The sequence below is a fragment of the Octopus bimaculoides genome, chromosome 13 (assembly GCF_001194135.2).
Source record: "Octopus bimaculoides isolate UCB-OBI-ISO-001 chromosome 13, ASM119413v2, whole genome shotgun sequence".
Taxonomy (NCBI): Eukaryota; Metazoa; Mollusca; class Cephalopoda; order Octopoda; family Octopodidae; genus Octopus; species Octopus bimaculoides.
Genome location: NC_068993.1, coordinates 45103684 through 45117644, shown reverse-complemented (window position 1 = coordinate 45117644; position 13961 = coordinate 45103684). Strand labels below are relative to the sequence as shown.

Sequence of the window (13961 nt, the reverse complement as noted above, 5' to 3'; positions counted from 1 at the left end):
TCACATATAGGAATTTATATATATATATGTATATATATATATATATATATTTCAAGATAATGACTGATGGCAGGAGCTAGCAATGCCTTTTTTTTTTTTTTAATGGAGTGTGCTGGGACACATTTTAAGAGGAATAGAGAAAGCAAGATTTAACAATAATATAATTAGTTTTCTAGACTCCTGGGATAGTTTTTTCATAAAGTTTTTAGCTTTCTCTTTGTGTTTTCATTTTCATTTGTGTTTTTTTTTTAATTAATTTATTTATTTATTCAGTTTTCTCCTCATTCTTGGTTGATTTCTTAGGTGAAGAATCAGGGTACTGCACAGACATGGGTACCTTAGAAAGCAAAAGAATGTGGCGCTCATATGCAGGACTGGCACGGAACAGATTATCGGTGCCATGAAGACGATCAAGGACTCCAAGAATGCCATAGTTTTGGTTGAACCTAATAAGAATTGAAAATAAAGGTCGATCAGAATTATTGGTTTTGATGGAATGCAAATAGATTTTGAGTAAGGGAGGAGAATAACTAGATTAGGTAAATATTTTCTACTCGAGGCACGAGGCCCTAAATTTTCGGAGAGGAGGCCAGTCAATTAGATCGACCCTAGTACTTCACTGGTACTTAATTTAAAGACCCCAAAAGGATAAAAGGCAAAGTCGACTCCAGCGGAATTTGAACTCAGAACATAAAGACAGACGAAATACCACTAAGCATTATGCCCGGTGTGCTAATGTTTTTGCCAGCTCACTGCCTACTGGATTAGATAAATGACTGTATCATACAGACATTAGTCATTCAATTGGGATAGCTTCACTAATATAACTCCAATATACATAATTTACATTTGACAGATTTTTGTCCTCATCTTGTTTGTTGTTAACATGTTTCGGCTGATATACCCTCCAGCCTTCATCAGGTGTCTTGGGGAAATTTCGAACCTGGATTCTCATTCCCAAGGTATTTTTCAATGTTATTATTATTATTATTATTATTATTATTATTATTATTCAAGTCACTGCCTGGAATCGAACTTGGAATCTTGGGGTTAGTAGCCCGCGCTCTTAACCACTACGCCATATGCCCGTGTTAACAACAAATAAGATGAGGACAAATATCTGTCAAATGTAAATAATGAAAATAATGTACATAATTCCTCATCTCTTAAATATAGAACTAAACTCCAATATATCTTTCATATTTGATGGCATAAAAGACACAGAGAAATATTAGACTTACCCCTATTTTAGCAAAAGGAAGTTTTTAGTGCATTAAACTGGCACTCCAGGGGTTACAACAATGAGGGTTGTAGTTAATCTGATCAACAGAACAGCCTTCTTGTGAAATTAATGTGCAAATGGCTGAGCACTCCACAGACATGCATACTCTTAATGTAGTTCTCAGAGAGATTCAGTGTGACACAGAATGTTACAAGGCTGGCCCCTTTTGAATTACAGGTACAACTCATTTCTGCCAGCTGAGTGGACTGGAGCAACATGAAATAAAGTGTCTTGCTTAAGGACAAAGTGCACCGCCGGTTTTTGAACTCATGACCTTATGCTAGTGAGCCAAATAACCTAACCACTAAGCTACACACCTTCACATGGTTAGTGCATTAAAGCATGTAAAAAAGGCCCAACTTCACATATAGGACCCAGGGTGGTTTTTTTGAGATTATCTTTGTGGAAAAAAGTGGGTCTTATACGCCATCAAATATGGTACTTGATTTCAACCAAACAAACATTTTTGGGGTTAATTACTGGAGCTTATGACTAAATTACTTTACTCACTTGAGGTGATGAAAATCATGAGCTTCAGGTGATGGGAGAAAGGGGAAATGATAACCACTGTGTGCTACAGTGGTGGACAGCAAAACCAGAGCGAACCACAGCCAAGATGTTGCCAGATGAGATCCCATAATGATGGGTCCAAGAACTGGTGGCAGCATGTTACTCATAACGTGTTCAAGTGGGTGAGCATAGACAGATACAAGGCCAACTGGAGCAGTCCATTCATGATGTATCTTGTGAATGTATTTGTATAAGGCTGGGTGATGCAGAAGTCTGGAAATAAAAATGAAATGCAATTAAATAGATTTGATTTTTGAAGTTAATTATAAAAGTAGATATAGAAATTAGTTTTAAAAGTATATCATTCATTCATAATATAGGTAACACTCACCCCACAAAAAATAGGCTGATAGATACATCTCATCTTCTTATATTATCATTATTATCATCATTTTAACATCCACTTTTCCATGCTAATATTGGTCAGAAGGAATTCGTCAAGGCAGATTTTCCATGTGCCAATGCCTTTGTTTTCAAGCCAGGTAATATTTTCCCACAGCTGAATATGTTTTCATGGAAGACTGGACACAAGGGACACCACTGGTAGATGGAAATGCTCCTTTATCCTATGACATCAAGACAAAGGGGAACACACCCATAGGTACATATGTATGTGTATATGTATGCATGCATGCATGCATATGATGGACTTCTTTCAGTTTCTGTAAGCCAAATTCACTCACAAGACTTTGATCAGCCTGGAGCTATATTAGAAGACATTTGCTCTGGGTACTGAACCTGATCACATGATTGGAAAGCAAGCTTGTTAACCACTCAGCAATACCTGCACATACGTATATACCATCATCATCATCATGGCATGGGTTGAATGGTTTGACAGGAGCTGGCCAGGCAGAAGACTGCACCAGATTCCTGTGTCTGTTTTGGCAGTTTTTACAGCTGAATGCCCTTCCTAACACCAACCACACAGCAGAGTGGACAGAGAACTTTTTATGTTGCACAAGCACAGGAAAGGTCAGTTTTGGCATGGTTTTTACAGCTGGATGCCCTTCCAAATGCCAGTGAGAACTGAATGCTTTTTACGCGCTGTTCAAAACTACAGTCACCCAAAATATAATTTCGATTTGTCAGAATAATATCAAACTGAGAACAATGTTATTTTACCCTAAACTACTATAATGAAGTTTATTTTTGTCTTCTCTGAAACTAAATTTATTTTATATATTATAAATGTTATTTAATAGATAAATGCTATCCACACTAAAAAATAGGTGAAAAAAAAAAGACTGTTTCAATAAAGCAGCAGATAAAATATTTTGGGATAAATTCAAGGGGTATAAAATGTCTATTAAGAATCGTGAAAAAAATAAATAAAATTAAGAGAAAAACTGAGAGTTTAGAAAAAACAGTTTGAATATTTCAGCACTTTGTGAGATATTTTTTTAACAGACGAAAGAAACTTCAACTTCAAGTACATAAAGTATATTAAAATGTCGATCTGGAACATTCTTCATCAAAAGAAGTAAAGAAATAAATTGCTTAAATTCAGAATTATTTCACTTTTACAACTGGCAGTTATAAAATGTAAGAGATTCAAGTCTAGAGTCTATTAAACTTTCATGTCAGTCTTAAAGTATATAAATTTGAAGCATAAAAACTTACAGGCAGGGCTGTATGGTTAAGACGCTTGCTCTGTAACCATGTGGTTTCAGGTTCAGACCTGCAGTGCAGCTCTTTGGGCAAGTGTCTTCTACCACAACCTCAAAATGACCAATGCTCCGAGAGTGATTTGGTAGGCAGAAACTGTGTGGAAGCCCATTGCATGTGTGTGTGTGTGTGTGTGTGTATGCGTGCATCTTTGTGTTTATTCTCCATCACCACCTGACAGCTAGTGTTGGTTTGTTTATGCCCCTGTCACTTAGCAGTTTGACAAAGAGACCAACAGAATAAATACCCGACTTAATAAGTACTGGGAGCAATTTGTTCAACTAAATCCTTCAAGGCAGTGCCCCAGCTTGACCAAAATCCAATGACTGAAACGAGTACAAGGTAACAGGTACTTACCTGTGGGAGTAGTAAAATCCCAGTTCTTCAATAAGAGTGAATACGGCAATTTCCAAGAGAACCCACTGAAATGTTGGCAGGTCTCCACTAACAGGACATCCTCTCCATTTCATAACTAAGCAAGTACAAAAGCTCATTGGCAGGGCAACAATTGTTTGGTTAAACAAAACTCTCAGACAAATTTTCTTCAAATCCTTCATTGCAAGCTGAAAAGAGAATAAAGACATTTGAAAATAAATAGTTTATATCTAATAACAGTATGATATTTTACAAAATTTAAGAAATCAGTTTGCATGCATCATGGTGATATTTAATGTTTTAAACAAAGGTTTCTTGTCCAAGAATGAGTGATAAAGTTTTGTTGTTGATTTTGTTTTGTGTATGAATGAATGTCAATATTGCATATTCTACATACTGCGTCGTGAAGGCACATGGCTCACTGGTTAGAGTGTCGAGCTTACGATTGTGAGGTTGTGAGTTCGAATCCCAGACCAGACTGCATGTTGTGTTCTTGAGCAAGACACTTTATTTCACGTTACTCCAGTTCACTCAGCTGTAGAAATGAGTTGTGATGTCACAAGTGCCAAGCTCTTGCCTTTGCCTTTCCCTTGGATAGCACTGGTGGCGTGGAGAGGGGAGGCCGGTATGCATGGGCGACTGCTGGTCTTCCATAAACAACCTTGCCCAGACTTGTGCCTGGGAGGGTAACTTTCCAGGTGCAATCCCATGGTTAGTCATGACTGAAGGGGGTCTCAGCAACATACTAAGTGAAAAGTCCTTTTGCGTTGTAGTCTCTGCGAGGTTTGCCATACCTTACTCAACTGGTGACTCTTTATTCCTGCATAATAAAATTTTTACCAACCCATGCCAGCATGGACAACAGATGTTGAATGATGATGATGATGATGAACAGTAATAAAAATGGTTTCAAATTTTGGTACAAGGTCAGTAATTTTAGGGAGTGGGAGTTAGTTGCATAATCATATATTTTATGATTTAAGTTTGCATGTTTTCAAAACCACTAAGGACAGAAGTTAAACAAAGTTTCATATATATTTGTTATGTTACCAAATTTTCCTTGAAATCCACTGCCTTTGTTTCATTGAATTCTTCAAAATAATGAAGAACTTCTTAAAATAATTCTGTCATTGTTAAGCTGGTGTTTGGGAAGTTTTGATGGAAACTTTTAATTTAAATCATTTTAAGAGAGGAAGTTCGTATCAAAGGCTCAAGGACAGTGTCAAATGGGTTGTTATCAAAAGGGTCGGGTTCAGTCCCACCGCGTGGCACCTTGGGCAAGTGTCTTCTGCTATAGCCCCGAGCCGACCAAAGCTTTGTGATTGAATTTGGTAGGCGGAAGTTACTGCCGTGTGTGTATATGTCTGTGTATGTGCTTATGCCTTTCTCCCAGAGAGAGAGAGAGAGGGATTGATTTGTTATCATTAGTTGTGTCCATGCAACAAATTGCAAGAAGCAAGTTCAATCTAAAAATGTTTCCTCTGTGTGGTGTATCAAGTGTAATAGTTATTGGACCTCAATGATGACAAATTTAGTTTTATATGTAGGGACAACAAAATTTATAATTCCTGGGTTTCGTTTAATGTCCTATTTTCCTATGCAAGCACATGTTGGATGAGGCCTTATTCACAAGGCATTATTTTACAGCTGGATGTCCTTTTTGTCACTAATCCTTCAAAATTTTTCATGCAAGGGATATTTATTCCACTTGTCTTCAAGAGCAAGAAGCTACAGGGGCAATTTGTTGACAGGGGAAGTCAACATGAAGTTGCTGCTTATAAAATTTCATGAGGACATCATAGAATGTAAGCACATACACAAAGGTACACACACACAGGTTTAATATCAACATATAACTTTCGCTTAAGTATTCATAGAATGTAAGCAAGCACACAAATCATACACAGAATGGGCTTTCATACAGATTCAATCAACTAATTTCATTCAGAAAGCATTAGTCAACCTGGAAGCCATATTGTCCAAGGTGTTGCACAGTGGGACTGAACCCAAAATCACATTCTTACAAAGCAAACTTCTTAACCGCATAGCTATGTCTGCATCTGTGGTATTCAATAACTACAAGAAGGATACATATATCTAAGAGAGAAGAAGATGGGGGGAAAAAAGCAGTAACTCTGCTTGAAGTATTCAAACACAGCTGCAAACCATAAAGTGGTTTGTATCTATAAACAATGATACATATTTTGGCAAGTTTCACAAATTTCCCTGTATCACCCCATCCATTCCATCACACACATACACACACTCTCTCTCTCTCTCCCTTACACTTCACATCGAGGGTAGTGTAGCCAGGAATATGCAGAGTATTCAGTCCTATTCAACTAGAAAAAGTGTTTGACTAGCAATGTCATTAATTCTTTAGCATTTAAAACCAGCCAGATCTGGCTCAAATATTCTACCTGTTTAATGTTCAAACTGACCAGATCTGGCCCCTCGCACCACTTACCCTACAGTATTATTCTAAAAATAAACACATCATTGAAATTTCAAAGCTACAAGATAATGTATGACTAATTCAAACCCATGTGAATAAATAAACATTATACAAGACAAAGTAATTTGAATACTAAAGGGCTAAACCAGAATGTTCCAGGGGACAAATAATACATGAGATTAAGTCTGAATACTAAACAAGGGCATTTGAATTCATTTGCATAATACTTACCGGGGTATTTTTATCAGGCTGGACTTTGTAGCGCAACAATGACGAAGGCATACCAGTGACATCCAAAAATATAAGAAAACTGTTTGCCAACCAAAATACCGTAAACGTAAACAGAGTTGTTCCTGAAATAACGAAGGTGGTTAGAGAAATAAATAAATATATAACTCATCATGGCATATATTTGCTGAGGAGGGTGTAAACCAAGGTCTGAAATTTTTTACAATCTTTTGCAAAAAAAAGTCTGCAAAATTTAAGAGTGTGTGCTTACACAGAACACATAGCGTGAAATTGAATATCAATTAGATGCGCTCTGAGCCACAAAAGGAGCCCATGTTGAAGTTTACCGAATTTCATTTTATGTGAATAATAACTTTTAGGCAGATGGTATAAGGGAAAGACTTTGTAATCACCCTACATATATATATATATATATATGATGGCCGTCCACTCGTGACTGAGGAAGACCATTGTCGACCTTCAGGAACATTGTGCGCTCTAGTACTAATATACATACATATATATATATACATACATATATGTCTGTGTGTTTGACAACCGATGTTGATGTGTTTACATCCTTGTAACTTAGCGGTTTGGCAAAAGAGAACGATAGAATAAGTACTAGGCTTACAAAGAATGAGTCCTTAGGTCGATTTTGTTCAACTAAAAAACCCTTTAGGGTAGTGCTCCAGCATGGCCACAGTCAAATGACTGAAACATGGAAAAATGATAAAAGAATATTGGGTTAAAAAAACCTCCCCCCCCCCAAAAAAAAAGTTACAGATTGCCTCTGAGACATAAACCCCACATCTTCAGAGAACATGACAGACATTCTATCACTGATAACCTCTGACTTTTTCAATCCAAAGGGTTTTTAAGTCAATATTTATTCCATGTACAAAGCAACCATGCTGGTGACATGTATAAAGCACCCTGTACATTCGTAAAGTGGTTAGCATTAGGAAGGGTGTCCAGCCACAGAAACCATGCCAAAACAGACAATTGGAACCTGGTGCAGTTCTCTGGCTTGCCAGCTTCTGTCAAAACTGGCCAACCCATGCAAGCATGGAAAAACAGACATTAAATATTAATGATGATGATTTACATGCTATTATAGCTTTAGCTATTTCAAGTTCTATCATTAAAAAACAAACCATTTCGTGTCTCTTGAAGTTTCCTTACCTTCTTATCTAGTTTATTGTTTCATAACAGAAAGAGAAAAAGAAATAAGCTTTTGAGCCCTATAAAGATTTGCCCAGCCCTACCCCCACTATCTGTCAAAATTCACATCGATGAACTTACCTACAACACCAACTAACATTTCATCTTCATTGAACAAACTAAAGATGTTGTTCCATGTTGTTTGCCAAAAGTCTCCAGAAGCACCCCAAAATCTTTGCATGTGCCTGAAAAGTGTTTCATAGTTTCATAAGTCAGAGAATGAACAGAAAATAGAAAAGCAAAAACATACATAAGCGATATTAAGAATAACTAGAATAAGAGTGTGTGGATAAAGTATGAATAAGTTCACATTAGACATATAGACTAACATACATTCAGCCTTGCTGTGTAAATAAATAAACCTTGTGATTAAAGCACAGGGCTTTCTCTGTAGAATGTACTAAATTTGGCTAATTTTGTTTAGTTAGAAGGGGGTGCTGAAAAGTTCCTGGCTTTGGGTAAATAAAATACAGGAGGATCAGTTAATTGTGATTTTATTCAACGTATTCCCCTCTCAGATTCACACACTTATTGCAGCAGTCCTTCAGTTTCTCTAAGCCCTATAAAAAATTTTGGAAGGTTGGGCCTTCAACAAAGCCTTTCACAATACCCTTAAAGCCAGGAACTTTTCAGCACCCCCTTGTATTACTGCTTTACTTTGTAGAGTTACTTATAAAAAATGCTATGAGTAATAGACTCTTATTTTACTCGGTTACATATCAGTATATTGGCTAGCAATGCATGAATTGTAAATGTGATTTTATGTTCCATTTGTGTCAATTTTCATCTAGACTGCAGCTATGCTGAGGTCCTTTGAGAGCTTGTAGCAGAGTTGTTGCATGAGGATAACTCAATATCTTAATATGCTACTTCCACCAGTATTAATCTATGAGTTTGTTTGTTTTTTCTTCCCTTTATCATTACTAGTCTCAGAAATCCTATAAACAACTCTAGAACACAGCCCTTCTTCGCCAAACAAAGCCACATAAAGAGATATATATTTTTTAAAACAATACTTTGTATCCGAAGTCAACTTATCTGTATAGGCATAATACAAATGCATAAAGACAGCTAATATATGATTCTATCTCTATACATGCTAGGCTTATATTTAAACCTTTAGCATTTGGATCATTCAATCAAATGAAATGCTTATTTATTCAAATTGGTTTGAATTTATCATTCATTATCTCACCACTTCTAGATTTCAATGATGGGATAGTATATTTTTAGAATGACAATTTATGGTAGGTGTGAGAGGCAGAATTTGGTCAGTTTAAACATAAAATTTGTAGAGTATTTGGGCTAGATATAGCCAGTTTAAATGCAAAAGGGTTAAAGGTGATGTGTAGTAGTTGACTAGTTTTATTCAGTTCATCTTTCAGTTGGCTTTTGCCAACTGAATACATGGAAAACAACCTACAGGTTCTGAATACTGGCCACTGTATTAATAGTAAGTCAGGTAACATATATAGAAATTGCCAAGCTGACTCATAGCACATTGTGTTTTAACAAAGGTGTCAACTTACGTATCTTTAACAATTATAAAATTCACTAGCAGTAGTACCCAGCGTTGCACAGGTCTTAATAAATCACCATTCATTCAACTGCTGAAAGATGAGGCCTTACACTTGAGAAAATTTTTTGAGCCCTACTTCAGCTACTGCGTTCACGCAATGCTCTCCTGATTTCAACACCTTACTCCTCAGCCCAGTGCAGATTAGAACCATACACTATGAAGCCATAAAATGAAGCACACAGATAAACGTATAGGAAGAGAACGAGCTGAACAATTTCAGCGTTTCCTAAGAGGGAACCATTTGAGCGATAGATTGCTCCCAGTTGAAGGAGGTTAATCGTCAACAGTTGGAATGTCGCTCTCACAAAGTTCATGCAACATGTAGCCGCCATGCGTTTTGTAAATTGGTATCCTTTCCGTTGAATTGGTCACTTTAATGTTATGAATAAATATACTTGAGGTAATTGACCATATAGAAGGCAGCAGAAATGTCCTCAAATATGCGATACCTAACCTGCCTTTCTGCTGGTCCATTTGTAGCAGCTGTTTGACAACATTGTTTCTTTGCATTATTATCGTGCACCTGCAATGAATCGCCACCTCTTTGCTATCATAGGAGCACCACACAAATGCCTTCCATAAACCCACAGAATGCCAAGAGGCAGGCGCCCTTTTCTGATGCTTCTGTCTGATATGAGAAAAAAATAGTAAAAGTATTTGAGCATACCCCGTTATATGCATGCATGGCGATAACGTACCCACTTCAGTTTTGGCAAATACGTAGCACTTTGTTGTAGACAATGTTTCTTGTCTTCCCCTGATGTGTTAATGCAAACAGACTGTCTCTACTGCCGACTCTGGAGCATGCAACGTACAGCTGGCCATGGGAAAAACAAGGCTCTTCCAAGAGAAGTTCGGCCACAGAAAGAGTCTGGCCCTTGTTGACAGACATGGCGAAGCTGGGCCGGAACGGGAATTGCAGTCTTCTGAAGGTGAAAGGTATATCTGCTCCCGAGGGAGTAAGGGGAATCCCGGGAATGAATACATCCTCACTTTTTCCACATCTGGATAGGATGGTTGATTCAGCAAGTTGATTTAGCAAAAGAGGTCGATAGAATAAATATCAGACTTAAGAAATAAGTATTAGGGTTGATATGTTTGACTAAATTCTTCAAGGTGGTACCCCAGTATGGCCACAGTCCAATGACTGAAACAACTAAAAAAAAATTTTTTTTTAAAGATAACAAAAAAAAAGAAGAAAAGAATCAGAACAAGATAAACTCACCATGTAATAGTGTTCCTAGCTGCAGCAAATACAAGCAAAGCAGTGCCAACAACAAAAGCAGCTTTCTTTACAGACTCAAAAAGTTGTAAATAATTCATTTTCTCTGCTGGATGACCCCCAGGAGTTTTCTTCGCGATACAGGGACCAGGTTTTGTGTTACAATCAGCCATTGTTCTGTAAAGATAAAAATCTGAAAATAAATCAAATTTTCTGGCATACAAGTCATCAAAGAATATAGTGTAAACATTCAAACATCATCACTATCATTCTAAAGACATCTAGGCGTACAAGTCAACCTACCTTTTTTTGGCTGTAAATTTTGGTCAGAAAAATTCAACTTACGTGCCTGAAAATACAGTAAATCTCATTTTTAATTTTGCTTATTTGTTTCTGTTTTGTGCTCAAAAAGGCATACAAATTTTGTTTTGTGCTCAAAAGTTGCATACAAATTACAAAATCTTCTTTGTGTTCAAAAGTTGCATACAAATTACAAGATCTGCTCAAAAAGTTGCATACAAATTACAAGATCTGCTCAAAAAGTTGCATACAAATTACAAAATCTTCTTTGTGCTCAAAAGTTGCATATAAATTACAAAATATGCTGAAAAAGTTGCATACAACTTACAAAATCTTCAATGATGTTTTCATCAAATTATAAAACCTTTGGTATTGTTTTGTAAATGACTGCAAACCCAGAGTAGAGAAAGTGTATCATTGACGAGGTTGGGAATGGTAACACAAGATCTTTGACAAACCTAGATGATTGAGTGAGTGACTGAACAATCAATCAAACAATTGATTAGTTAATTGGTTAATCAATTGTCTAATGAAAATAAAGAAGTGAAACAGAACCAGTGTGTGAGTGTGTTTATTGTTGGCATAACGACCCTTTCAACATACAACAAAAAATGTTTCAACACATGAGTCTATATCAAAAAGCTTGCCAACCAAATACAAGAACAAAACAAATAATATTCCTGAACAAAAAAAATCTTCATAACCTTCACACCATTACTCTTACAAGCCAAAGAAGAAATTGCTATGTGATTACTTTATCTGCAAGAGATAGCAGCTAAATCTCCTTTAAAATAACTTCTACCATCTTTAAAAAAAAAACAAAGGATAATTCCTTCAATTCAATATGTCTGAAATAAAAGACAGGATGGTTATTGCAAGGAAAAATACTAGGCTGTTGTCATAGACCAGCTCAAAAAGAGCTAAACTAAGAGTTAAACAATAGGCAGACATGTTTGTTAACAGGCTGATTGTTTTGAAGTAAGTAATATGATAATATTTTTGTTTCTTCTATATCTGAAAGTGTTGTTTATTTTTTAACAACACTCATCACTCTTATTATTGAAATCATTTCTCACCAAGCTACCAAGTTTTCCAGTTAGACATCTAGATAGATGTTTCTAGTTTACATGATGAGATAAGGTTGCACCCATAATCCTATAACAGGGCATCTGTTAACAGAGGGTGGGAGGGAGAGAGAAAGGTATCTGCAAACCTGAGTACTTACAACCTGATCTGAATACTTACAACAGAGTGGAATCTGCTAAAGGAATCCAAGGTGCTAAGAGTGGCTCCTAAACTGGCCAACTGATCACTGTATTTGATAGCATACAAGATGTCTCAAAAACAAAACACAAAATATCACCCTAGGTCCTTATTGCTGGGATGATTCTCTCATAAGCTAATTTTGTCCCTGGCACTCAGTTTTTCCTGAGTATGTGCTGCTGAAATTGGAGTGCATCTAATAAAGCCATGTATCTTTTATGCTATCAAATACCTAATTGGATGGTAAATCTACTGCTCTGGATTGGTACCTTCTTATTTCTTATTTCTTTATTGCCCACAAGGGGCTAAACATAGAGGGTACAAACAAGGACAGACAAAGGGGTTAAGTCGATTACATCGACCCAGTGCGTAACTGGTACTTAATTTATCGACCCCGAAAGGATGAAAGGCAAAGTCGACCTCAGCAGAATTTGAACTCAGAACGTAATGACATACGAAATACCGCTAAGCATTTCACCCAGCGTGCTAACGTTTCTGCCAACTCACCGCCTTAAAAGGATTGGTACCTTCTTATCAATCCTGAAGGGATTGATAAGTGAAATTGACCTTGGTGGGATGTGAAGCCCAGCCTAAAACACAAATCTTCTTCCAAACAAATAGTAGAGGGTCTGATTTATTTTACAGTAGCATTTTATCTTGTTTGTTTCAGTCATTGGACTGTGGTCATGCTGGGGCACCATCTTGGAAGGGTTTAGTTGAATAAGTTGACCCCAGTATTTATTCTATTGGTCTCTTTCACCATGCTGCTAAATTGTCAGGAAGTAAATAAATCATCCCCCATTGTCAAGCATTGGGGGGGATGACAATGACACATTTATATGCAGATGGATGTCGACAGTTTCATAAAGAAGTGACAATTACTCGGAATGGATGGAATTTGTGCAGGACATGGGACAAAGCACTGAAGGACAACTTCAGGACACTGAACCTCATGGAGGAGATGACAAAGGACTGAGCTATCTGGTGCCTTGCTGTACTCAAGAAGCCCCGTCCTACGCAACAGAAGTGTTAATGTCACTCCCACTGATGAAGAGGATTGTCCTGCAAGAGCCCTGTATCGGTGCCACATAAAAGTGCTCATGCCGATGCCATGTCAAAAGCACACACTGTAAAGAGAGGTTGGCATTAGGAAGGGCATCCAGTTGTAGAAACCAAACCAAATCAGACTGGAACCTAGTGCAGCTCTCCTGTTTGCTAACTCTGGTCAAACCGTCCAACTCATGGAAAACAGACATTAAAGAATGTTGACGATGATAATGGTGACGATATATGTATACACACACAATTTCTATGCTACAATACTCAGAGTAAAATCCTTAATTTAGGGGTTATCTTAATGTAAGACAATTTAAAGGCTATATTGTCCTAAGATAAGATGTGACTTAAGGTTACATTTTCTCAGGGAAAACATTGACCTCAACATAACTCAGCTTACTTAGCTGAAGAATATGTGTCTTCCTTTCTCAAAGAAGTTATCTGGAAGAGCAATTTCTTTCTCAACCAGTTAATGTTACATTAAATATTTTTTGATACTGTCAGTGTTTCTCCTTCCTTTCTTTTTGTATTTGTTGTTGGATCATTCGTAAAGGTTCATAAGAGAAAGTAGGAGTTGAAAGGATATGTAAAGGTAATAGAAAGAGGAATTTAGATTTTTTTTAGAGGAGAAAATGTTAATTTGTGTAGTTTTTATGGATTTTATTCGTAATTGGGAGTAATATTGACAAAAAAAAATGACGCTGTGACCTAAGTTATGGTATTTAGAATATTAATTCCG

The 13961-nt window shown here is 36.8% G+C and overlaps 1 protein-coding gene across 5 annotated transcripts in view; it reads right to left on the bottom strand.

The window, feature by feature from the left end:
• Positions 1-240: 240 nt before the first annotated feature.
• LOC106880725 (fatty acid hydroxylase domain-containing protein 2) overlaps positions 241-13961 on the bottom strand; it is a 58239-nt gene continuing 44518 nt past the window's right edge. For 2 of the 5 annotated variants that reach the window (XM_052972460.1, XM_014930815.2), the window contains exons 2-8: positions 10907-10952; positions 10607-10796; positions 7884-7987; positions 6582-6703; positions 3878-4083; positions 1793-2065; positions 241-446 (exon numbers count right to left, since the gene is read on the bottom strand). In XM_052972460.1, coding sequence (XP_052828420.1) covers positions 266-446; positions 1793-2065; positions 3878-4083; positions 6582-6703; positions 7884-7987; positions 10607-10776 — 1056 coding nt within the window. In that variant the 5' untranslated portion in view covers positions 10777-10796; positions 10907-10952 and the 3' untranslated portion in view covers positions 241-265. Of the gene's footprint in view, positions 447-1788; positions 2066-3877; positions 4084-6581; positions 6704-7883; positions 7988-10606; positions 10797-10906; positions 10953-13961 lie in introns of those variants that run through there. The other 3 variants (XM_014930807.2, XM_014930833.2, XM_014930843.2) reach the window with 3 other exon arrangements.